This window comes from Citrus clementina, unplaced genomic scaffold (genome assembly GCF_000493195.1).
Source record: "Citrus clementina cultivar Clemenules unplaced genomic scaffold, Citrus_clementina_v1.0 scaffold_7, whole genome shotgun sequence".
Taxonomy (NCBI): domain Eukaryota; kingdom Viridiplantae; phylum Streptophyta; class Magnoliopsida; order Sapindales; family Rutaceae; genus Citrus; species Citrus x clementina.
The window spans coordinates 2,811,237-2,834,529 of record NW_006262075.1 but is presented as its reverse complement, the minus strand read 5'-3'; the positions used below and the strand labels follow the sequence as shown (position 1 = coordinate 2,834,529).

The 23,293-nt window shown below is 33.3% G+C and overlaps 2 protein-coding genes across 4 annotated transcripts; one reads left to right on the top strand and one right to left on the bottom strand.

Annotated features, from left to right (window-relative positions):
* Window positions 1–264: 264 nt before the first annotated feature.
* LOC18036293 (dof zinc finger protein 1) lies at window positions 265–1,911 on the bottom strand. The gene is made up of 2 exons (XM_024180729.1): window positions 1,776–1,911; window positions 265–1,665 (listed from the first exon to the last, which is right to left on the bottom strand). Exon 2 carries the CDS (start codon window positions 1,641–1,643, stop codon window positions 543–545), a length of 1,101 nt encoding a protein of 366 aa, XP_024036497.1. The 5' UTR covers window positions 1,644–1,665; window positions 1,776–1,911; the 3' UTR covers window positions 265–542.
* A 14,857-nt stretch (window positions 1,912–16,768) lies between these two features.
* LOC18036290 (autophagy-related protein 101) lies at window positions 16,769–21,824 on the top strand. 3 transcript variants are annotated; one of them, XM_024181353.1, is made up of 8 exons: window positions 16,769–16,997; window positions 17,087–17,123; window positions 17,330–17,469; window positions 17,599–17,694; window positions 18,197–18,362; window positions 18,460–18,619; window positions 20,786–20,903; window positions 21,381–21,824. In XM_024181353.1, the coding sequence occupies exons 1-7, from the start codon at window positions 16,965–16,967 to the stop codon at window positions 20,859–20,861; spliced, it is 708 nt and encodes a 235-aa protein (XP_024037121.1). In that variant the 5' UTR covers window positions 16,769–16,964; the 3' UTR covers window positions 20,862–20,903; window positions 21,381–21,824. The 3 variants fall into 3 exon arrangements, with proteins under 3 accessions (XP_024037121.1, XP_006425820.1, XP_006425819.1); XM_006425757.2 differs by lacking the exon at window positions 21,381–21,824 and having other exon boundaries at window positions 20,786–21,160; XM_006425756.2 differs by lacking the exon at window positions 21,381–21,824 and having other exon boundaries at window positions 16,774–16,997; window positions 17,384–17,469; window positions 20,786–21,159.
* The last annotated feature ends 1,469 nt before the right edge of the window (window positions 21,825–23,293 follow it).

The window sequence follows — 23,293 nt, the reverse complement described above, 5'->3', positions numbered from 1 at the left end:
CACCACCATGATCTCTTCAATTCATGTATGAAAATTAAAGGTAAGTAACCCTAAATTCTTTTAGCAAACCGAGATGATAATTTATGCGTGATGAGTTTAATGTTTTCTCTTTTCATAAAATAAAGAAAAAGACTGACATATGTCGGCACCCCAGAATCTTGCATGCAATTCCTGTGCAAGTAAAGATGAACCCTAACCATTTGTAATTGAGATATTATTAATATTAAAAAAAACTGACATTAATTTGCTAGTACTAACGGAAACAATCGGCATCAACATAAAAAAGGATACAAATAAAGTACCTAATATATTCATTATCTCATTTTTAATTAACCTTGGGAGTTGGTACATTATACCCTCATAAGTTAAAACACACTTTAAGCACACTTATGTATAATGACATAACTAATTAAAGAGGAGCAAAAAGGGTTAACACCTGATGCTACAGCCATATTCGTACACTACATGGCCACACAATAAGTACACAGCTGAAACAACAACATTGATTAGCCTGTAAAATAAGATTAATTCAGAAAAGGTGATTAAGGGTAAGAACCATTAGTTGTTGAAAGATCAGACCATGAGAAAACAGGATTCCAGTAACCCAACTCCCCTCCAGCGACCGGAGCCGACTCCAAGATGGTTGTTGTAGAAGAGGCAGCATTGCTTAGAACTACTGGTGATGCTAAGTGATCGGCGTAATAGTTATTAGTTGATGACTTGAACCTCTGGTACAGTTCTTGAACCCCTGAGTTTTGAACTTCATGACCAACTAGGAAGCCATTTTGTTGAGGAGCTTGAATTTGATGTTGATTGTTTTTCCAGAGACCGAGCTGAGAAGGAACCTGCAGCTGCTGGCTTAAAGGGTTGAAGACCATGGTTCCAGAGTTCAGTACAGCAGCGGTATCACCAACTGGCTCGCCCTTTATCACATGATGAGTTCCAATCACACCTTGCTCTTCTTTCACTCTCACAGAAGAAGTACTAGTTGAGGGACCAGTTGGGTTAATGTTAGGGTTTTGTGAGGTTCTCAGTAAAGCTAGAAGCTGAGAGTTATGTGGTGAATTATTCCACATGATTGGGGTTGATGAATAATACTCGTGGGGATGATGAACAAAACCTCCTCTTCCAATCTCATATGCCACTGTTTTCATCTTATTAGCAGCACTTGATGATGATGATGATTTTCCAAAAGAAGCTGCAGTCACCGTTGATGAGCTCTTGTTTTTTCTGCATCCACCCCCAATTGGAACATTCCTTAGAGCGCCACCTTTAGTCCAATAACGACGGCAAGTCTTGCAGAAGTGGCGAGGCTGAGTGAGATTGTAGTTGTTGTAGTAACAGAACTTGGTGTTTGAAGAATCACAACGCGGGCACCTCAGGTTTTGGTTATTCCCCGAGTTGGAGGAAGTATTATTAGTGTTATTACCAATATTAGAATCAGTATTACTGGTTGTTGTTGTTGGTAGCGGAGGTGGTGGCGGCGGTGGTGCTGCTGTGGCTGTTGTTGTTGTAACTGTGGCAGTTGTTGTAGTAGTACAAGGTGGTAAAGGAGAAGTTGTGCCTTCAAAAATGCTTCCAGTGATGGAGATTTTTCTGTCTCCACTGATAAAACCAGCTGCTCCTAGGAGTTCTTGAATCATCTTTTCTTCTTAATTTGTAGATCTACAACAATCCAAAAACCAACAAAAGCAGAGAATAAGCAGTGAGTCTTTTTGAGTTAAAAGGAATTAAAAGCTAATTATTAAAGAGAGTAGATAGATGGTGTATAATACATGTGGCTTGCCTTTGTGACTTGACTCACTTGATCAGTGGCTATGTTTTGTTGGTCCGTTCTTGTGGAGGCAAAAGAATACAGGACGGGGAATTGGGAAGACTTTGATACAGGAATACAATTATGTGAAAGAATCTCAGCAAGCCACTTTATTAATCCATATAAAAAATTGTAGTGGTCTTCGATTTGGAATTTTGCTGTTAGTGGTTTTTGGAGGGAAGTAATTGGCCTTTTCTCCATTTCCCATTCTACCCTTCTGATCATAATCATACTGTTCTTTTCCTTGTTTGTGAGAAGTCCAATTCGAAAAGACCTGGTAATATTCTTCCAAAAAAAAAAAATTGAATAATCGCATTAAACAATACCAAATTGGCAAATTCCCATTAGAGTTTGAATCTTAATTGCACTAAAATTTGAGAGAATTTAGTTTAAATCTACATAATATCTACATTTAAAAAAAATGAATATTAAACAATTATATTGGTGATTAAAACTTACCATGCATATTTGTTTTTCAGATTTAATTGTATATGTGCTATCGATTTTAAATTTTTCATTTTTATTAACTGTAAATTACCATTTAATCTATACTAAAGTAAAAACTATGTCGTTATTCGTGATTGTGTATGTTGTGAACGAGCTAGTTGATCGAAAAATCAGATCATTTTTCGTTTGCAATACCAGTGTATCCTGTGGGTGTCTTTGTTTGAAACAAGATGACTTCCAGTGGGTGATGCACTACATTATAATGGAATTTGTTAAATCATTTGATAAAATGAAGCACTGAAAGTGGTGGAGACTGTAGAGCGTAGAGTGTAGATCGGTAGTGAGCATCATATATAATGATACTAGTAATCAAGTTTCCCAAAAGAATAATCTTTGTTGGGGGCCGGGCTTGAGTTTATTTGATGAAGATTAGATGCTGTTCAAAACCATGATTACGAGTTCAAGGAGAGGGCCAATCACAAGGAATCACGCGTAAAGTCGATGTCCCTACACCCAACTAGAAAGCCACTGCCCGATACTTTTGGCTTGAATTTTGTTAACTAAAGAGCCAAAATGATTGCCCTTCGTGTGCTACACATTGGGTCATTTTACTGCTAAGCTAATTATTCACACGTGTTGTGTGCCTTTTGTTTGCTTTAATATGACTGTGAGTTCGGTGTTCTGTGAAGCCCACTGCATGGACATGCTTCTTGATCACGTCTATTATAAGCATATATGTCAGCGGATTTAGTGCCTATTCATCGACGCGTTATGATCGATTCCACAATTTTTGCAATAAAACGTATAAGTTATATGAATGCTTCATATTTCAGGTTGTAAAGTTTGGTTATATTTGAAATTGTTAAAATCTTAAGAGAAAAGCATCATGCCATACACAATCATGAATAACAAGTTCTAATTTACGGCTAGGGATACTGTACAATGGGGGGTTATAAATGCAGCTACTATGATTAAACAAGAAATAGTAATTAACAGCTGATTACCTGATAATCATTTGCGCTATACCATACAGAGGACAACACCACCATTAAAAATAACTATGACTGCCGCGGTACGTAATAGGAAAATCCTTTCTGAGGCAACGAAGTTGAACCGCGTGGATGCAGGCAAAAGTCATATTTTACATCTGCTTCTCTATTTTACCTAACGAGATTCTATTCTAATGACTAAGTAATTAAGGTATTATAAAGTAAATTACATGATTTAATTGCTTAATTACTTGACGAACGAGATTTGCATGGGATTTGAGAGGGATTGATTTGACTACATCGTGCTATCTAGATTGGTTTCACACTCGGAGGAATTTCATGATAAACTGCATAAAAGGACAGAGGAGACGTGGACATAAGTGAACGGTGGACCTGAGACTGAAAGGTACGATTAGATTGACCTGCACCTACCACTTGTTAATTACCTCTTAACAACCATTAAAGTGATGTTGGAAAGATTCATAGTTCAACTGTTTTAGTCTTTGTTTTTTTTTTTTATTTGTCATTTCAATTAAAGTCAAATTAGGTTTGCGTTTTTGAAAATTTCTTTCAGCTTAATTGTGATTCATTTTTATCTTAGGAGATGAGTTTATCTTATTATAAATATGAGTGTGGCCATTTATAGCCTATATTTTTTACACACCTATTTCATAAATTTTAGAAAAAAAACTATTATTTTTTTATTTAGTTTGTGTAATCATGTACATATATATTACAATCATGCAAACCTTTGATACTGATATTAAATACGAAAATAAAGGTATTCTCAAGTTTTATTCAATTATTTGTGCTTTTTAGTCTCAAATCATCAGAATTTCCATATTTTTCTCCTTCATGAATTCTCATTTAAAAGCAATAAAAAAGTCTATAATGACTGAAAAAGGTAAACCAAAAGTAGTGTTATGTACAAAATTAAATACAAAGCTGAGCTCAATTTTTTAACAAAGAAAAAAGTAAACTTCTTTAAATGCATTTTCCCAAAAGTTGAGTTAGATAATTGAAGTTGCAAGAAAAAAGCTCCTTAATGTCATGGATTTTATATTTTATTCATTATTAATTTTTGTATTTGATTAAATTATTAATTTATATTTACATTAGGCCCTAAAAGATTAAAAAATATATGTATTATCTTATGCATTTAGCAAAATTATTAGTTTAATACACGGCTCAAGTCAGGACCATAAAATTTTATTATTTAATTAAAGCATTAACTTACCAAACATTTATTTATCGAGGTTTTATTGTATCTCAAGTTATCTTTAATACTAAATTATGTTATGGGTATTTTTGGAATATAAAAATTTTCTTAAAAAATGGGTATTCATACATGTATAAATGTAAGTTTGAATCGGCCTGCTATAAGAATAATAGTTAATCTTACAGCAAGCAACCACAGGATTTATTCATTGTGTGAACAAGCGGCCTTTATGAACTTGTTGGTTTGAATTAATATGCATGGATTGGAAACTTTAAACCTAGTAGAATTTGAAGGCATTAGAATAAAGTAAGACATGGGGTTAGGAGATAGAAAGAGGAGGGTCCACATGCCTTAGATTTCTGGAACCATTTTTCAATCACCCATCTTTTGTCTGAACATTATTGATGATGATGCTGGAGAGTAAAATCATCGTATATTGCTTGATTTACAAGATAATAAATAGTTACCAATCAGTAACCACTGATATATATCTTGGCATTATCTATATCTAATCATCATTAAGTCAACACCAATCTCTTATATCATCAACTAAACGAGTACTTCAATAAAATAATTACTAGTGGACCTTTATTGACTAAATTAAAGTGACCCTGTACTATTAATCTTTTGATCAAAGAAGAAAAAAGTATTAGCTCCTTCAATTACTCGATAATACGATATAGTATATGTATAATAATGAAGAAAAAAGAAATGAGTATACAGAGATTACTAAGAGTAAAAATCTATTATACTTTGGAGTAATTTACCCACATTACACTGGTGGGGGATATATGGAACCTCTTTCCCGGGCAGGGGGCACTAGAGAGAGTAGAACCACCAACGAAAATAATGATTTGATTTATACACATAATTTACGAATTCTCGTGTACATTAAAAGTTTTACTAGTATTAGAGAAATAAGTTGAGAAGTTTCTCATGTGGGGGGGGGGGGGGGAATAGCAAATATATATTATCTTAATTAATTTTTGCAGAAAAAGAGAGAGCATCAAGGCAAATGAATTATAAGCCAAGTTATTGTTGCTAGCTAGACAGCTAGGTTGCTTCGGTTGGAGTGAGAAATATCAGTGCAAGCATATTCTTTGTACGTATACCAAGTTGAGTTTTCATGTTAAAAACCATATCCGCATGGCCGAGAGCTAAGTCTCTTTCTGTTCAATACGCCCTAGCCATTGTTTTAATTAATAAGCTTTTAAGGTTAGGGATTTGGAGCTATCTCAGTGCATTTTTGGTGGTTACAATTTTCATCAATAATCTTTTACTGAAAAGGACCGGTGATAAAATGATAAAAGCTCACACAATCAACTAAATGCAGCAGAAAACGAAATGTGAATGCAAAAGCGAAAACCAGCACACGTAGAAAGAAAACGCACCAAATGTTATGTCAGGGAGCGGAGACTTCATGGTTTTTGAAAAACACTTATATTTCTCTACTTTTTTCTGTTTCTCGAATTCTGTTTTCATAAAACAATTATGGCTCCATCTCCATGTATGCAAGTACTCGTACCAACACATTACGTACCTGACCGCGCGTGCCGTCCGGAACGCAAAGACCAGTCCCAACACCGACAGAACAAAGAACTGTGCCCGCCCTTATCTAACACGGAGCGGGCACCGATCGGGCAGCAGAAAACGACGAGACCGAAAGCTTTTTGTCCTTGCTACTGTGCTACACGACACATGGAGGGCAATTAGGGCAGCCGGGCAGGCAATCCAGTCGCGGTCAATCTACTGTTCGGGCAGCCTTCTCTCGATCTTTGGGCGCTTTATTTCTTTCTTTTTTGTATTTTGATTTTCTAGGTAATTTCTTTTTATTGGTCAGTCATTTTCATCTGCAGCGTATGAGATCTTCTTTGATTCACCGCAATTACTTACTTATATTTTAATCTCTAGAGATAATAATACCGTCTTTTATTCTTTTTATTTAAAATTTCTATGAAATCTTTTTTGTGCTATGATCTCGTATTTATTAGGTGTATGATGACCTTCATGGAATTCAAATTCTTTCTTCAGAATATACAATAGAATTCATTTGTGTTTCGGATTTAAGAAAACATTCAACATCTCTATTGTCAATTAATTACTATTTTCGTTTCAAAAATATAATTAATATCTTTAACAACAATTTGAGTAAACTGAATGTACAGTGCATCGGAATGATATGACATTGACACATGCAAATACAATCTAACGTGACACAATCCCACATTGTGAATGGACCCAACCTAGTGTCTCCTCTTGTGCGGCAAATACAGCTTTTCTAGAGCTTCCCACCTCTCATTCTCTTTATTTAAAGTTGGGTCGGCATTTTTGTTGCTTCCATTATATCAATAATGGAGATGTATATTGGTGCAGGTACGATCTTGCCATCTGTGTAGCCAGTTGCTTCAAGATCAATGCCTGGGCTTTTCTAGTCTCTCTATCTTATGAAGTTATATTCTAATGTCTCTCATTTCATCAAACAAAAACTGCGTAAGTATCAAAGGAAAGAAACAAAACATGAATTTGCTGTTTAACTGGTACTGTATTCTGTTGTTTTCACAAAAATATCAATAGTATTGAATCTTTATTATCAATATAACACCAACCGCCCCTTTCTGAAAAAAAAAAAATAATTGTAAGCAGAAGTCAATAAGTCAAAGTCATGAACCTATAAATAAAGATGGTCTGCGTCAAGGAATAGTACAATGGTAGCTGTATAGTCTAGCTATTTGAGCTTTTGAGAATGAGAATTGAGAAAGCAACAGAGATGGAGAATCTGAGGATCGAGAAACGGAATGAACTCTATACGCTCCACTAGTATACCGTATGCATGCATATTACCTTAGGAAATATAAATAAGTCACAATTGTCAATTTTTTGCCCAAAAAAATAATAAATGTTCCTGTAATCACCAAACTGAGAAGATAAAGCTTTAAGACTAGTTTCCATGAAAGTCCTTTTTCACCGTATGGGAAAAAGTGATTTCGTGACTCACTAAAGTAACCCCGAGTAGTGCTTTCTGTGCCAATTTGCTTATCTCTCATCAACTGGATGGCGGGGATATTAAGAAGATAAAAAAATTATATGAGTTTTTCATGTATCAGTCGGTTTGCGGTGAAAGATTTTGCACACTAGCTAACAGCTGAAGAACAGTTTGAATAATTTGATTTTAAATCACCACAGTCATCATTCTTTTAGCCAAATGTGATCCATGTAATCCAACAATTAAGAAGCACACTAACATAGTAACATAATTATTTCTGAAACTCTAGCCAACTGTATGTCAACCCACACCCATTCCTTGGAGAAACTTGACACAACTTGGTGTACAAATTCAGTGTGGACCAAAATGATAAAATATAATTTATTAATTAATTAGTAGGCAACCACATAAAACTTATAGAATCTATAAATATATAATCCCCTCCAGCTACGCAGTACTAGATATCCTTGTTGCTACAGACCAATCATTCAAACAAAGTAGCTAGCTATATCTTTCGAGGCCAATGAAATACAGGCCACATAAGCTTTGTTTTTTTAGGGTTTAGTACCCACTCTTTTAAGTCCCTGTCACAGCCTATCGAAAGGAGAAAAAATGGATGGTTAATGTTTCTTGATTCTCATGTATATAGATAATTACTTCCTACATTCCTTTTGAGGCCCTACAATGGGAGTCTTGTGGTAATGGAGAATTCAAACTGACAAAAGGGAAGATGCATGGACAAAAGCCTTTATTGCAGGAATGCTAGCTAGAGATCATTTTTAATTTCTTGACAATGTGTAGGCATGTGGATAGATTCTTATTGGAGATACAGAATTTTTACAGAGTTATTGATAAGCCCCTTTGGCAGAGAGATTTTTTTCAAATGACATGAAATTTGAGGACCCCCATACCCCCACCACCCACCCATGTTTCTATTGCAGAAGAGATTTGGTTCCATTGCACATACATGAAATCATACATTTTGATGCATGACGTCTAGGCTTGGATAACAACAAAATACGAAAATCAGCAGTTTTTGCGCATTGCAATTTTTTTTTTTGTTTAATAAGGGCTCTGTAAAAAGAGCTAAATCGGAACAATACGGGGTTTAGCAACCCCAATCATGTCCTGCAAAATAACTGAATAAATGCCCACAGGCGGGCTAGTAAAAAAATGCATCCCATTAGGGAGAGAAAGAGCCATATTGGCCATGAAATCTGCAACTGAATTCGCTTCGCGATAGATGTGAGTTAGGCAGACTTGCCAGTTCCTATCAAGAAGATTCCGGATTGCAACCACTAATTAATTAGATTAACTCAGCTTCGGCAACCATGCATAAAACATTTATATGTGATATTACCCGACCAGTAATTAATGTATATATTGAAGACCCCAATGAATTAGTATATGGGAAAATGCGAAATGGAATGTCATACGCTAGTTTCAAGAACATTAAGTTGGTGAGGGAGGCAAAGTTTATATTCATTAGGTGGTAACCAGTATTCTCTCTCATGGGTATTCAATCAATTTATAGTGTGAGAAAATATATATTCTTTTGAAAACATAAGATGGCCTGGTTAAACCTTAAAACGAAGACAAGTTTAACTGTTAAATGATTATCAGAGCTAAATCAATTCCTTTAATTACCATGTTGTTCCTTCTTTTTGTTTTTTTTGGCCTTAACTATTTTATTACGTGACCATATAAACGATATTAAGGGTGAGAAACAATCGAACAATTAGATGATCATTATGTTACACGTCAAGAAGTAGTAATTACCAACTAAAATATTGAGACAAAATGCTTCATCTACTGCATGTTTAACTTTGATTAGAAGTTTAATATTTTGAGTTTGCCTAATAAACCCACCTGCTTTATTATTCATTTTTTACAGGCTATAGCCAGCCTATAAGTTATAATGAACGTAACTTAGGCAAACTTAATAATTTTAGAGGAAGATTAATATTTTCCAAGCTCAGACAGTACTGTATCTATTTGAGTAACAGATATTCTTTATTGATTTTTTTCCAAGCTGAATTGAGGAAATTTTTAATAAAAACAAAGAATTATCTACTTATAAAAGGATGTAACGAGTCTTACTTCTCAGAAATAAACTAATAACAAGCCATTATAAGCTGAATCTCTATAGGAAAGGAGACCATTAACATCCTCATGAAGAAAAGAAAGAATAAAACTAGGAGCTTCATCCCACGAAGTAAAGTCAAGCAAAGAATAAATATGGGACTAACAGTATACAATTAGAAATCTATTAGCACTCTATTCAATCAGTTCTAACATTCTAAATATCTACCCACACTAATAATTGGGAGATATCTCTAATATCTACTCACATCCGTTGACATAGGAAACCTACTCTATTAAATTGTATGAGAGGAATATAAGAATTCTTGCAGCAGGAGTGACTCAAAGTCATTTCCTCAACATTTGTTGAGGGTGTTGATTACCACCGGGCAATAATATCCTACATGGGCTAAGATTCCTAAGCTTAGTTTTCAATACGTAAGTAATGAATGAAAGGCAATCATCCTTGGATTAATAACAACCTTAAACATCTCGTTTTAACTTGCATCATGCAAATCATTTAATCAGGCATTGAGATATATATAGAGCAGGCATAGCACTGGAAATAAAGCAGCAGGGTACTGGTACGTGTGTCCAGAGTAGGTCAGCATAAGAGCCACTTTTGATTTTCACTATACCTGCGCAAGGTATGATTTGATTTGATGAGGGTCCAAAGATATATACAAGAGTGTCGTTCTCTGTCGACTGTATGCTGCAATTATTAGTAATACACCACACATCGTACAGGAAGGAATTTGGCGCTGTAGCTAAAATAAAAGCATAGAAAAAGATAAGGTTGAAAATTAAAATAGAGTTATAGACACACGTGGAGCCCATATTCTTTCATGATGAGACTTTGTAATCGAATCCTATGTCTGATTGCGTGACTATATTCGCTAGCTTCCACTGTGTTTTCTACTCGTGCTTTACTGACTAATATATGTGATTAATTTTAAGCCTCAACAGAAGATTAGGATTCAATATTGGTCAAACAATTGTACGACGTTGAAGTTTAATCAAATCCAAACACATTTAGCACGAATGAGTATCAGTTATGCACAAGTTTGCATTTATACAGAATAAGTTTGAAATTTTACCAAGGTAATTACTAATTCTTCACCCAAGGTTTGTGACCTCAAACCTAAAAAACTGGTTTCGACTTCATTAAAAAATTTCAATTAAGATGAATTATAGTTAATTAAAAAGAGGAAGAGGCTATTTTAACTTAATTATTTTACTAAAAATTTCAATATAAAATTTTGCCATTATCTTATATAATTTTATGATAGATATTGAAAGTGAAATCAGCATTTAATGATGCAAATTCATCAACTACTGGATTGCATGAGATTAATAGCTCAAAATTTAAGTTAAAATAGTCAATAGTTGTTAAAATAGCCTCACTCTCTAGATTTGTTAAAGTCTGAGAAAGCTATTAGGCCATATGATTTAATAGTGTAGTGGAATTATACTATTAAACCATATCGTTTAATAACTTTTCCGAATTTTAATGAAGTCCAAGATCCTTGATGAAATCAGTGCTACAAAAAAAAATTGTAAATTGTAATATATTACATGACGAAATACATTGCTTAGAGTGTGTGTTTTTCTTATCTTTTAACTTATAAAATTTATTATTTGATACATAAGTGACACATATAATTAGATATCAATTGGGACGCCTTTCATTGCTGTTATGTTTATCTTAAAAATACATGTTATTACACCCAAATAAGTCGAAGAACATAAAATGGACAAGATTTTGCCAAATATCATTTGTCCAAATGATAACCAGTGAGCTAAACATAAGCAAACGGTGATCAATACAGACTTTAACTAGTGTATCGCGACCAATTTTTTTCATTTTTCTTTCCCCCCTTTTTCTAAATCCTAAAGAACCAGCTTAATGAAGCCATTTATTATTATTTCTTTTTCTGAAAAAATGAAAACAACTATGATATTCTATTTGTGTGTACGTACATTTAAAAGCTTCGTGATTAATTATTATTATTATTATTAAAAAAAAGAATATTAAATTCAAGAAATAGGAGGCAACAACATCAAATCAGGAATCGTAAGAAAATGTATTTAAGGGAACCCTTTTGATAGAACAACTTGGAGCTGGTGAAACACATAATTGTCGTATTAGGGAATACTATACAATGTTACTGAGGGAGATTGTTGATAAAAATTAAGGAGCATTTACGTTTCCTTTGATAACTTTATTCCAACAGAATCATGACTATATATGCTCCGTATTTGTTTTTTTTTTTTTTCCATGCTTGGATATGATGATAAATCTCAGGGGACAATGGCTTTAACATGGAGATCGTTTCTCTTTCATGTAAACGCAAAGGCCAAAGCTCTTTTGTTTCTCTTTAAATTGGGCAATGATCAGACTAATTTTATTTATTTCCAAAGCTCTTGCTTTAGCCTCGCTGGGTAGTGGGGATGCTGCAAAACGCAGACGAGAAAAGTAATATTTTGATTTATGATGGGAAAGGAAAATTTGACGTACAGTGAGAAGTTTAGAAATCACCCTAAATAACTCCTATCAATATTTTTCTTTATTGGATCTAGCTTTTCAAAAATCAAAAGCATTTCTACCGATATAACTTTAAATCTAACGAAGATTGTTTATTTTTTGTCCAAAGTCTAAATTTAATTTATTTTTAGATGGACCAATAGTAAAAAGTAGCAACGATTCAATGCTCTCACGCATATATTTTCTCAAGAGTCAGAGTGCATTTAATGAAATTCTCGGATCGAGTTCTGACCCTCATCAAGTAGGAAATATGAATAGAATCATGCAAAGAGTTGTTAAACTATATAAATTATCTTTTTATTATTTTTTTATTTATTTATGTTCTTTGTTCTATGCATATCTAACTATCAACTTTCTTTTATTGTAAATGAAGAATTTTAAACATAATAAGACCGTGGGTGAGTGTATTTTGTAATAGGTCTATCTCTTTGTATTGTAATTCAAATAATTAAACAATTTGTAGTCGGCCTAAATAATTAACAAAAAAAAAATACATATAGTATACTTAAAAAATACATGTGTTAGATATATATTTTTTTTCATTCTTTGTTAAGGTACATATTATCAAATTTCTTTAACTAATCCAATAATTTATTTATAACTTGTCAAGTATCTAACAAGTAAATATAAGAATTATTAATACTTGTGAGGTTATATATGTTGAAATATCATTTTTTTCTTTTTAAGAAAATAAATAACTTAATACTTATATTCAGATATTGAAAATATATATATATATATATATATATATTATTTAGATATATGCATTAAGACCTATTCAGACTTCAACTAATTAAATTCAAACTCATTCAAATTTTGGACAAAAAAAAAAAGCTACCTAAGTAAATTTTAATAGAAACATATATGCAACAATAATTTTTTGGATAATTATTGAAAAGGGATTAATTGGATAATTGGCTTAATCGGTATGAATTAAATGGGCATTTACTTGAAGAATAATACTAGACATCCTAACATTCGAATATTAGTTTACTAGGGATATTATTTTATTGAAAAATTATTAGTTGTCCACCAGAAGTTTATCCCCATATAAAAAATACTATAAAAAATTTGAATTTGTTCAAATTTATAATCAATACATGTAATTTGTATCAATTATTCACCAAAAAATATAATTACTTTTACAAAATGACAAAACAAAAGTAAACACAAATTATATTAGTATTATTTTGTAAGGATAATTTTAACCTCTTAGTAGATAATTGATATTGAAAGTGAAATTCTATATTGCAAGTGCAAGTCGACGTTCCTATCTTCCTGATATGAAAGGTGAAAGTGGAGTGAAGCCGGCTCTAAGCAGGATCCAAAGACGTTCAAATGCAGTTCCAATCTGTTGTAAACAGTAAGTAAAAAAAATCAAACGCATATAAATTTTTATAATATTTTTTAATAAGGTAAGTTTTGGATAGGTGATCGATAATTTCCCTACTTCATTTAAGTATATTTTAATTGTCCCAACCCGTAATTAAGTTTATGACTTACAAGTACATCTGTTTGTGGAGAAATTCTATAATATATCTAATGTTCCATGTCATTTGATGATGTGAAACCACTAACTAATAATTTTTTTACATGTGTCAATCAATTTTTTAACTTTACCTTATTAAAAGTCAAACAATTCCCTCATTTTCTCTATATTTGCTTTAGTTTCAAAAATTCTTCTTCCCTCTTCCAAATTCCAAGAAACATTATTTTATTTAGAAATTATAAAAATAATAAATTGAACAAAGTGCCTACAGAGGGCCTAATTTCATCCTCCTGCTTGTGAGTTTTCAATTTATAGTTTATTTTTAGCACTAGTGCTGACGTTTTGTTATTTAATGAAAAAAAAAATATTTTGATATGTGCGGAATAATATTGAGCAACAGTGAAAAACTATTCTATGGCTTTTTTTTTTTAAAGGAAGATTCTATTAATTTAAGGAAGAAAATAGGCACATCAAGTTTGAAGGGTATGAACCCATCCATACAATAGTTTCGCATTTTTCTAAAGTTAGTTTAGCTAGAGAATGGGCAATAGTATTGCAAGATCTATGAGCGTACTTGATACTAACTTGTTCAAATTGTTTCATTAAGCTTTGAATTTCTGAAAGTACCTGATAAATCTCGGTTCTGCTGCCTTACCTATTGTTTACTAAGTTAACCACTCCTCGTGCATCTGATTCCACGATCAAAGCTCGTACATGTGCATCTCTAGCAATCTGCATGCCCCATTCCAGGCTTCTGCCTCAGCAAAAGAAACATCTCCAAAGAATTTTGAGACCTTAATTGCAGCTGCTATCACCTTCCAGCTCTCATCTCTAATAATAGCTCCCGGCCCTACAAGGTTTGATTCTGAGTTGGTAGCTGGATCCACTTATGGCCTTTTAAATTATTGAACATTTGGTTATTTTTTCACTGAAGTTGATTATAAATGATTCTCTTTCAAATGGCTTCCCTACAATATTATTGAAAATTCAAAACTGAGTTCCATTCACGAGGGCATGTTTACCAAAGGAAACATACATATTTTACTTGCAATAATTTTGGAATTTACAAGTAATCTATATAATCGTGACACATGTTTGTCCATCAAGAAACAATGAATTATACAATTACAAAAAAAATATCCAGCATCACTATCTTAACTTGTTTCACAGTATATTAAGCAAAAGAAAAATTTACTAAATGTTTCTTAGCTCCTTCTGCAAATGCTTGAACTATGATAGCCCCTAACCTTAATTCACTTTGCAAATATGAAAATAGTCTTGTTTTGATGCTCCTTTTGCTTCCCATTCACAAATCCATTCCCCTAGAAAATCATGTCACTAGCTTAATTAGAAAATTTGTTGCATTTTTTTTTTTGGCAGGGGAATGGAGTTGTAAATGGGAAGAAAATTTGTTGCATTTTTTTTTGCAAGGGAATGGAGTTGTAAATGAGAAGGAGGATGAAATCAGGCTCTTCGTAGGCACTTTATTCAATTTATTATTTTTATAATTTCTAATAAATTAATGTTTCTTGGAATTTAGAAGAGAGAAGAAGAATTTTTGAAACTAGAGCAAAAAAAGAAAGGGTGGGAATTGCTTACCTTTTAATTATTAAAAATTAATTAACATATGTAAAAAAATTATTGATTAGTAGTTTCACATCATCGGATGACATGGAATATCATATATATTGTAGAATTTCTCCTTTTTGCAAATGTAATTATTTTTAAATTTTGTTCAAATGGCAACTTCTTCAATAATAGGATCCTCCTGTGGTGCAACTATGGTACCGTGCCACAATTTTTGTCTTTATTCATCAAGGTCGTTGGATGGTTAGTCGTTCAATCCGACGATTTAAATTAATTATTGGAGAAACGACGCGACAACTTACAACCTTCGTAGCCGGTTTTGTGTAAATGTAATACCATCTAATAGTCAGAGTGCATTTCCGAAACCTTGTTACTACTACATTAATAACAACGATTTCACTTGAAAATCAATCTGCATATTGCAGTTATTGTTGGAATTAAATCTAACGGTTGAAATTGTAGGTAGGTGACGGTGAAAAATTTCGATTAAGAATGTAAACAGGGGTCGTCAAAGAATGTGAGGTTATTAAGGAGGACTAATTTGAAGAATCTCACTGCACTAAGCGCCGAATTGAAGGAGCAAAAGGGACATAAAAAAAGGTTTACCATGTCGATGATTACCCCAATGCTCAAACCGCTTAGCCATTCACCTTTTCGCAACCAAAGTATTTTGAACAGCCCATCTTCAAAATTCACTAAAAAATCGCATTCACAGGCATGAAGCCTACATATGCATGCCAAACAAATCTCATATTTTATTTAAATCAACACGCATGCCATAGACCAATGCACCCTTGGTCCAATGAGAGAAGCCTTACCCTTACAATGTTGAGTGCAAGGGTTCGAGCCTCCTTAAAAGTATTATAGAGGTTAGTTTCAGTACTCCCTCAATTATCAACTAATTGAGTGAAGACAGTCTCTCTCTCACGAAAATGTGAGTGGAGTAGGCACCCTCGAATATTAGAGAGAGTTTAAAGTATCTGGGCAAATACTTAAGTGGGTTAATGTACGGTGGTGGCGGTTAATGTACGGTGGTGGCATAATTTCTCAATAATCTTGCAGTGCCTGCAAAAATCCCAGATTTATAATACCAACAAGGGCAACTTCAATAATCCAGAGATCAATAGAATATAATAGCAGAAATCGACAGTAACATTTTTCTTAAATGCGTCATGGCAAAATCAAAATCACAAGCACCCAAATATACAAATTCATTTACGATTTAAGGAAAGAATCTTTACCCTTCCTTGCCTTACGAAATTTCTGATAATTCCCCTCCCTTGCAAAAGTCAAATTTGAGATTCAAATCCGTATCGCATCCTATTCTCGTATTTATGTTTCCATCGACTTCAAGAGCTTCATTTACACACAACCGATTTAAACGGTTGTTATCGGTTGTTGTTAGTAACTGTCTACTCTCCGATAATTTATTTAAACTGTTAGATTGAACGAACTTATATCCAACGGTTTCATTGAATAAAGACAAAAATTATGATACGGTACCACAGTTGCATCATAAACAAGTCCTCAATAATAACATAAAAGATGGTCAAGTCAACGACCCAAACGGGTCGAAACGGCCCGCCCTGGCTAATCTCAACTCTTCTAAAGCACGAGTAAGCTTTTAATCTAAGAGATTAACTTTATCACTCCGATCGGAGAAACATTAGTTCGTCAAGTTACACTCAACGGACTACCTCAAACTCTGTCAGCAACCAATCGTTGATTGCCACCGCATCACCTTACCCACAGATTCAAATATTTACTTCAAAGCTAAAGCTTTAATTTCTCCTTTGAGTTTGTCATCGTCATGAACTGCGAAGTCTGCCAACTCAAAGAACTGGTACTCAAAACTGATTTCTCTATTTATACTTTAATTAATTCTCTGTTTTATTTATTATCGAGTTTCTTTTTTTGTTTAATTCTTTCTAGGAAGTCGAACACTACGAAATACGCGAAGTTTTGCGCTGTAAGTTACTGATTTTGGCTTACTTTTCTTCTAAATGCTTCTTCTTCTTCTTCTGATGATTATTATTATTATTATTATTATTATTATTATTATTATTATTATTATTATTTGGCTCTTTATTTACTTCAATTTCAGTAATCTGATCAAATTAGCGCCTATTGATTGTCAATCATTTGATATCTCTATTTGCATCTATGTATATGTAGATGGAAGGATAAATGAATTTATGGGACTGAAATGGCCAGGTGATTTATTTGCAGGTATATTACACACAATTATTTTTCATCGAGCATTAGGTCTTGTGCGGCCTAAAGATATTGATCTCGAACTTTTTGAAATCACATATGTAAGTGATTCTGATTTACTGTGCGTTAAATGTCGTTTTCTCGTAGCTTTATGGAAAAATTGAATGTCTTTAGGATTTGATTGATTACCTTTTTATTGTTACTTGAATGTTTTAGATATTTTTGTGTAGGTGCAATGTGGAGATTTGGAAGTTGAGAAGAAAATAGATGAGAAGATTGAGCAATTCATAAGTTGGGTTGAAAAGCATCCTAACAAGAAAAGTCAGGTCATTATTTGCTTACAATTTTTATTTAACGCAACTTTTAGTTTTTGGTGTCGGCTTATTCCTTAAAGTTTTTTGTCTGTTCTAGAATGACAATCTGCTATTGTTGTTTCAAATCTTATTTGAATCATCTGGAGTTGTTAAGAATCTTCTTTTGGTCATGGGGACAGAATATTTAGTTTTTGTGGAGAATGCATGTTAAATACTCTTTTAAGTTAGAACATGGAATTAGGTTACTTCCATAATGTGACAGTTTGAAATTTTCTGTTCTGGTATGAGTTTGGAGTACTTCTTTATCATCCACCGCTCCCTGACCTAAACAATTTATGTTGGCATTTTAAGTGTAGCATATTTTTGTTTTGTGTTTTTTGTTGACTTGAAAAATTATTAGTGCAGGGCTTTTTATCTTAGATTACTTCTAAGTTGAGGTTTAGGCTCCGCCATGTGCTTTCTTTTGGTTAGGTTCATATCTGTTTGTTTACTAACTTCTGAAATAATTATGCAGATATGTTTATCTTTCTATGAAGTAAAAAACAAACAGCCATCATGGTTCACTAACAAAATTGAACGCCTATACTGGGAGCAGTGGTATGTGAATTTGAATGTGGCCCAACTCCCAAAAGCTCATTCCAACAAGTCTCATCATTCCAAAGTTGTATTCGACCCTGGAGGTACTGAAACTATAGATTTAACTTAAAGAATATTTGATGTCTCACTTATTCGAAGGTATATGCTTCTTATTTTCCCTCATTATATCCTTGAATACAGAGAGCGCATCTGAGGAGAGAAGCGTTCACCGGGCAGCACTAGAAGCTTCTCTTCGTGATGTTTTATTTCAAATAATAAAATTTGTTAATGAGAAAAAAGACCACGTTCCTTCCATTTCTGAGGGTGTCATCTATTTTCCTTATGAAATAACCATCCCAAGGTCAGCTCTCCTTTAATAGCTTTTTCTTCATTAATGTGAATGCCTATTTTACTTTTCATGTGGTAGTTTTGTTATTATCGCTCATGCTTATATGTGGAAAGTGAGTGATTTTTCCCCACCTCTTGATTGTCTTAGCCTTCTTGCTTCAAAGGATTTCTTTATCCCTTGTGATCGAAGTTATACAGTGGCTTAGGTTTGGATGAATTTTATGTGACTGTTTTAGCAAAATGATGCCAATAAAGCTTCAGTACATTTTCTTTAAAATTTTTGTTGCGTGTTTGCTGAACTTTAATAATGTTTACTTCTCTTGTTGCTATGATTTTGAAATAAAATTTACATACATGTTTTTTACTTTTTTCTTTTAATGTTGTTGGATAGGTGGGTCGCCCATGATGGGCCGACCTGACCCGACCCGCACATGGTAACTACCATGTAGTTACATGTACGGTTATGGAGATTGAGAGGGAAGTTAATTTTAAACAAACTTCCTCCACTTTGGCTAAAATCTCTCTAATGATAAGAATAAGAGTAGAGATACATAAAAATTGTTAAAAATCATCTTCTTCTCTTCTTCGTGAAGATTAAAATTAAGAACGTTGAACAATCCATAAAAAGGGCATTTATACTGTGATCAGAGAAGGATTTCCGCTTGTGATTTCTTTCCGACCATTAACGTGATCCAATACTTGATTACTCCGCTGCTTAATTCGAGAATAAAGGTATTTCTAGAATCCTTATTTTTCCTTCGAATGCAATAGAAAAATTGTCTTTGAAATTGTTCAAGCAAGAAAAAGAACCGGATGGGGAGGGAGAAAGAATACACACAATCTTGGATGAAAGTTGTAGTTATGTTCACTGTTTTTCCCACTTGGTGGCTGTTTCATCCAAGAACGATCTTAATATTACTATAATTTGTGTGACTGAAGCCACTTTCTGTGTTTATCGATTGTTGTTTCATGGGTGATCTGGGCAATATAATTTATTTTGGATAGATTTATGCCTACTGAAGAGGGTCGGTAGTATTCAAGGGTTATGTTTTTCATTTATGGTCACCATCATTGTGGAAGGATATTAGCACAGAGAATGTTATTGTTCAACAGAAAAATTTCTTTAGGAGCAGTATAATGTCCAAGACTATAGTTTACATGAGGTTGAGTTGAGAAAATTTCTACATGGCATAAGGTCTAACATGAATCATACTGTGACATTTGTCCTGCATTGTTGGTTCAGCTCCTCTGATTCTTTATGGACCAAAGTAAGATCTGATATGGGTTGTTAGCTGGTGCAATGTTGTCCATCACCAAATATTGATTCCTTACCCTTGCATTAGTATAATGCAATATAGTAATTCTAATATCCAACTACCTTGGAGCAAATAAAATGGTGTAGACATTGGCTTTTCGTTTGGACTCTGATAATCGTAGGTCCAACCTGTTGAAATCACCAAACAAGTAAATTTTCTTTTTCTTTTGGTTGAGGGCTCCTTGAAGCATTTTTGTTTAGAAGGCTGACTGCAGAGGGTAGGTTGCTTATGCTTCTAGAAATTTGGAATTCTTTATGTGAAGTAAATTTAATACACACAAATTGTGATAGGTCATTTGAGAAATATACTGATGGAGGTGAGACTGATTGTTTACTAGGTTTGTTTAACGATTCTGCAAAATTTCTCCAATGCTAAGTTTGTTCTGAATTATTGTCCTTTTTTACCATATACGTGGCTGTTTTTTTATGTAATTATGAAATCTGAAGTATAATTGATTGCTTGGGCAATGATTTCTAAGTTCCCAATCTTCCGACCTGATTTACAACCCTTCTTCATACCTGTTATTAGTTTATTTGATTTTTTTTTTTAATAATTAAAGCCAATTATGTAATGTAGTAGTATAGTTCATCTGCAAGTAAAGGTGCATCTCCATGTCTTGTATATATCCATTTACCAAACAGATCTGTTTATACACTAGCAACATTTTATTTTTATTTTTATTTTGGGGGGGAACTGATAAAGAGGTCTGAGTAATGAAGTTTTGTCAACACAGAAAGATAACTGCCCTTGGTGACATGTCTTTGTTTTATCAATCTATGAGAAGTTGTTGCTGTCGTCAAATCTGTTTAATAAGAAACATTTCTGATTTATGTGTGAACCAATATTGTGCCTCTGTTTCTCAGTTCATCGGATTCTGCTTTTGGGATGGATATGATCAAGAGAATGCTCCAGACCGGGCATCCAACCATGCTCAGCTGAATATCAGCATTAGCGATCTGAATAACTTGTCAAACTCTGAAGGTAAAATGGTATAATTCTTCTAATAGTACTGCTGATAGGAGTATTGGAGTTGTTAACCTTGTATATGAGAAGCAATCGATAAGAGGATGTTTGCACAATTTGTGTAAATGTTGTCCGTTTGTATAATTTAATCTTCATTTTTTCTTTCTGCTTGTGGTGATTAATTTGCCTGTACATACTATTCTGATACATTTTTCAATAAACCGGAGTCAACAGTAAGGTGCTGCACATTGTTTCTTTCCAAAATGGGTTTGATAGGGGGGGAAATGATGAGCTTTTTTTAAAATAAAAAAAAAATTGGTGTGGTACAGACTTACCGATGATGACCCTTCTACTGCAGAGATTTATTTTAATTGGCTAAAAATGCTTCAGTCATCTTTGCTGCTTTATTTATTTATTAATTTATTTTCGAAGTGTTAAAAGAGTCTTGAAGTTGTTGGATTGATCTTTCGGCCCGCCCTTGTTGCGTAAGTTTAGGTGCAGAAGTAATTCTAATTGGGCATTCAAATCGATCAACTTGGATTCTTAAAATAAACTATATCGAAAGTGTGGTGATTGACGGATCGTATGGAGGACAGAAAACAACAAACGAAGCTGCCTCTTTTTAAACTAATTTAAAAAGGAAAAGAATTCCTGGCCAACGGCAGACACTTGCCTGGGAGAGAGGCCCAGATGCTAATGGGCATTTCATTCTCGGGACTTTAGGATTCAAGCCTGGAGGCTTGATTATTGGGCGAAGTCATCCATACTCATGTTCTGAGGTCCGCAGGAAACAAGTTTAGGGTTAGAAGATTTGAGGTGAAGGAGGTTGTGTTCGTTCTGATTTCATTATGAATTTGAATCAAAACTGAGAAATTGTGATATAAATATAAGCCGCGGATGCACAGGGGTCACTTCGGACATGAGAAAAAGACTGATAGAAAAAGACTGAACGATTGTCGATTACATCTGGTATTTATTATTATTACTATTTTTTTGGGGAAATATAACCCAAAATGAAAGACAACCCAAAATATTATTATTATAATTACTATATATAGAGTGATTTTTCAATTAGAATTCTTTAACTTTAATAAAATTACGAATTAGTTAAAAGAAAAAAAAATTAAATTTTAATACACAATAAAATACAGTACATTGAAGACTGGGATTCCTAATTGAAAAATTACTCTATATATATATATATATATATAATATCTCCTTCTGGTATCAGAGCCAAGGGGAGGATAGTGTAATATAGGATAGAGATTTTGTGTTTAAAGACTTATATTTTTGTTGAATATTGTTTGTGTGGTGAGTGTTACCTCTGGGTGCCTCGGTAGTTTTTGGTCGTAAGTCCCGATTTAGTTGAAGGGCAGTAAAACCAATTCTTAGCCTTGGATTGTAGCCATACCAACAAGACTAAAACTTAGATATAGGTCCTAACCCATGGATTCTTTGCTCTGTAGAGCATCATCCTTTTCTAGCTCTTCCTCTGGAAGAGCTAGTGATTCAAAGAATGTTGTGAATTCTGAAGAATTTGTAATTGAAGACTTTAATAAAGCAATTGATAATTGGGAATTACCAAAGGTTAATAAAGAAATGATTTATAAAACAAAAAAGCTTGATTTTTTAAAGAATGATTATGTTATAAAGACTGAAGAACGTGACATAACCCTTTCAAAGTCTTTTGAAACAATTCATTTGTTTTCAGAACAATCTTTAAAGAAATTAAGAGATAAAAATTTTAATTATATTCACATCGGCTTAATACAAGTCGGCATAAAACCCCTTACTACAGAAGGACTTAATACTTCCATACTTGCTATCCTAAGAGATGGGCGATTCATCTCTTTTGATGATTCTTTACTAAGTAGTATAGAATCAAGTCTTTGTAAAGGACCCATTTCATTTAATTATTATCCAAACATAACGATTTCCTTAAAAGACAAGAACATTTTAAAAACCATGATTTTACAAATCAAAACCCACAATTATGATATGATTGAGGGATCTATTCCAGTAGCCTTAATTTATAAAATTTCTTACAAAGCCATGATTTCTGCGTTTAGTACGCAACATAAATTCCAGTCAAAAAGAGATGAGACTCTTCTCTTACGTTCTGTTTCCTTCTGGTATGCAGGATGGATGTGATTATGCAGAATTTAAAATTTAAACTTTAATATTGCAATAAATAACCAATTTTTAATAGGTACGTGGCGTTGTAACCAGATCGATGCAGAACTTAATCTGCCTTTGAGATCAGATCTGACTTAGAACAGATCAATATCTCGCACGTTCTGTTTTCCAGCCGATATACCCTTTTTAAATTTCTTTGCAATCTTTAAGCAGAAAATGTTTTCTTTAGCAAACCTAGCAACAGATCTAAAGGCTCATAGATAGTATTAGAT

Coding starts and splice junctions, on each gene's coding strand:
- LOC18036293 (XM_024180729.1), bottom strand. CDS start 1,643: ATGATTCAAGAACTCCTAGGAGCAGCTGGTTTTATCAGTGGAGACAGA.
- LOC18036290 (XM_024181353.1), top strand. CDS start 16,965: ATGAACTGCGAAGTCTGCCAACTCAAAGAACTG. Junction 16,998..17,086: donor TCTGCCAACTCAAAGAACTG/GTACTCAAAACT, acceptor AATTCTTTCTAG/GAAGTCGAACACTACGAAAT. Junction 17,470..17,598: donor AACTTTTTGAAATCACATAT/GTAAGTGATTCT, acceptor ATTTTTGTGTAG/GTGCAATGTGGAGATTTGGA.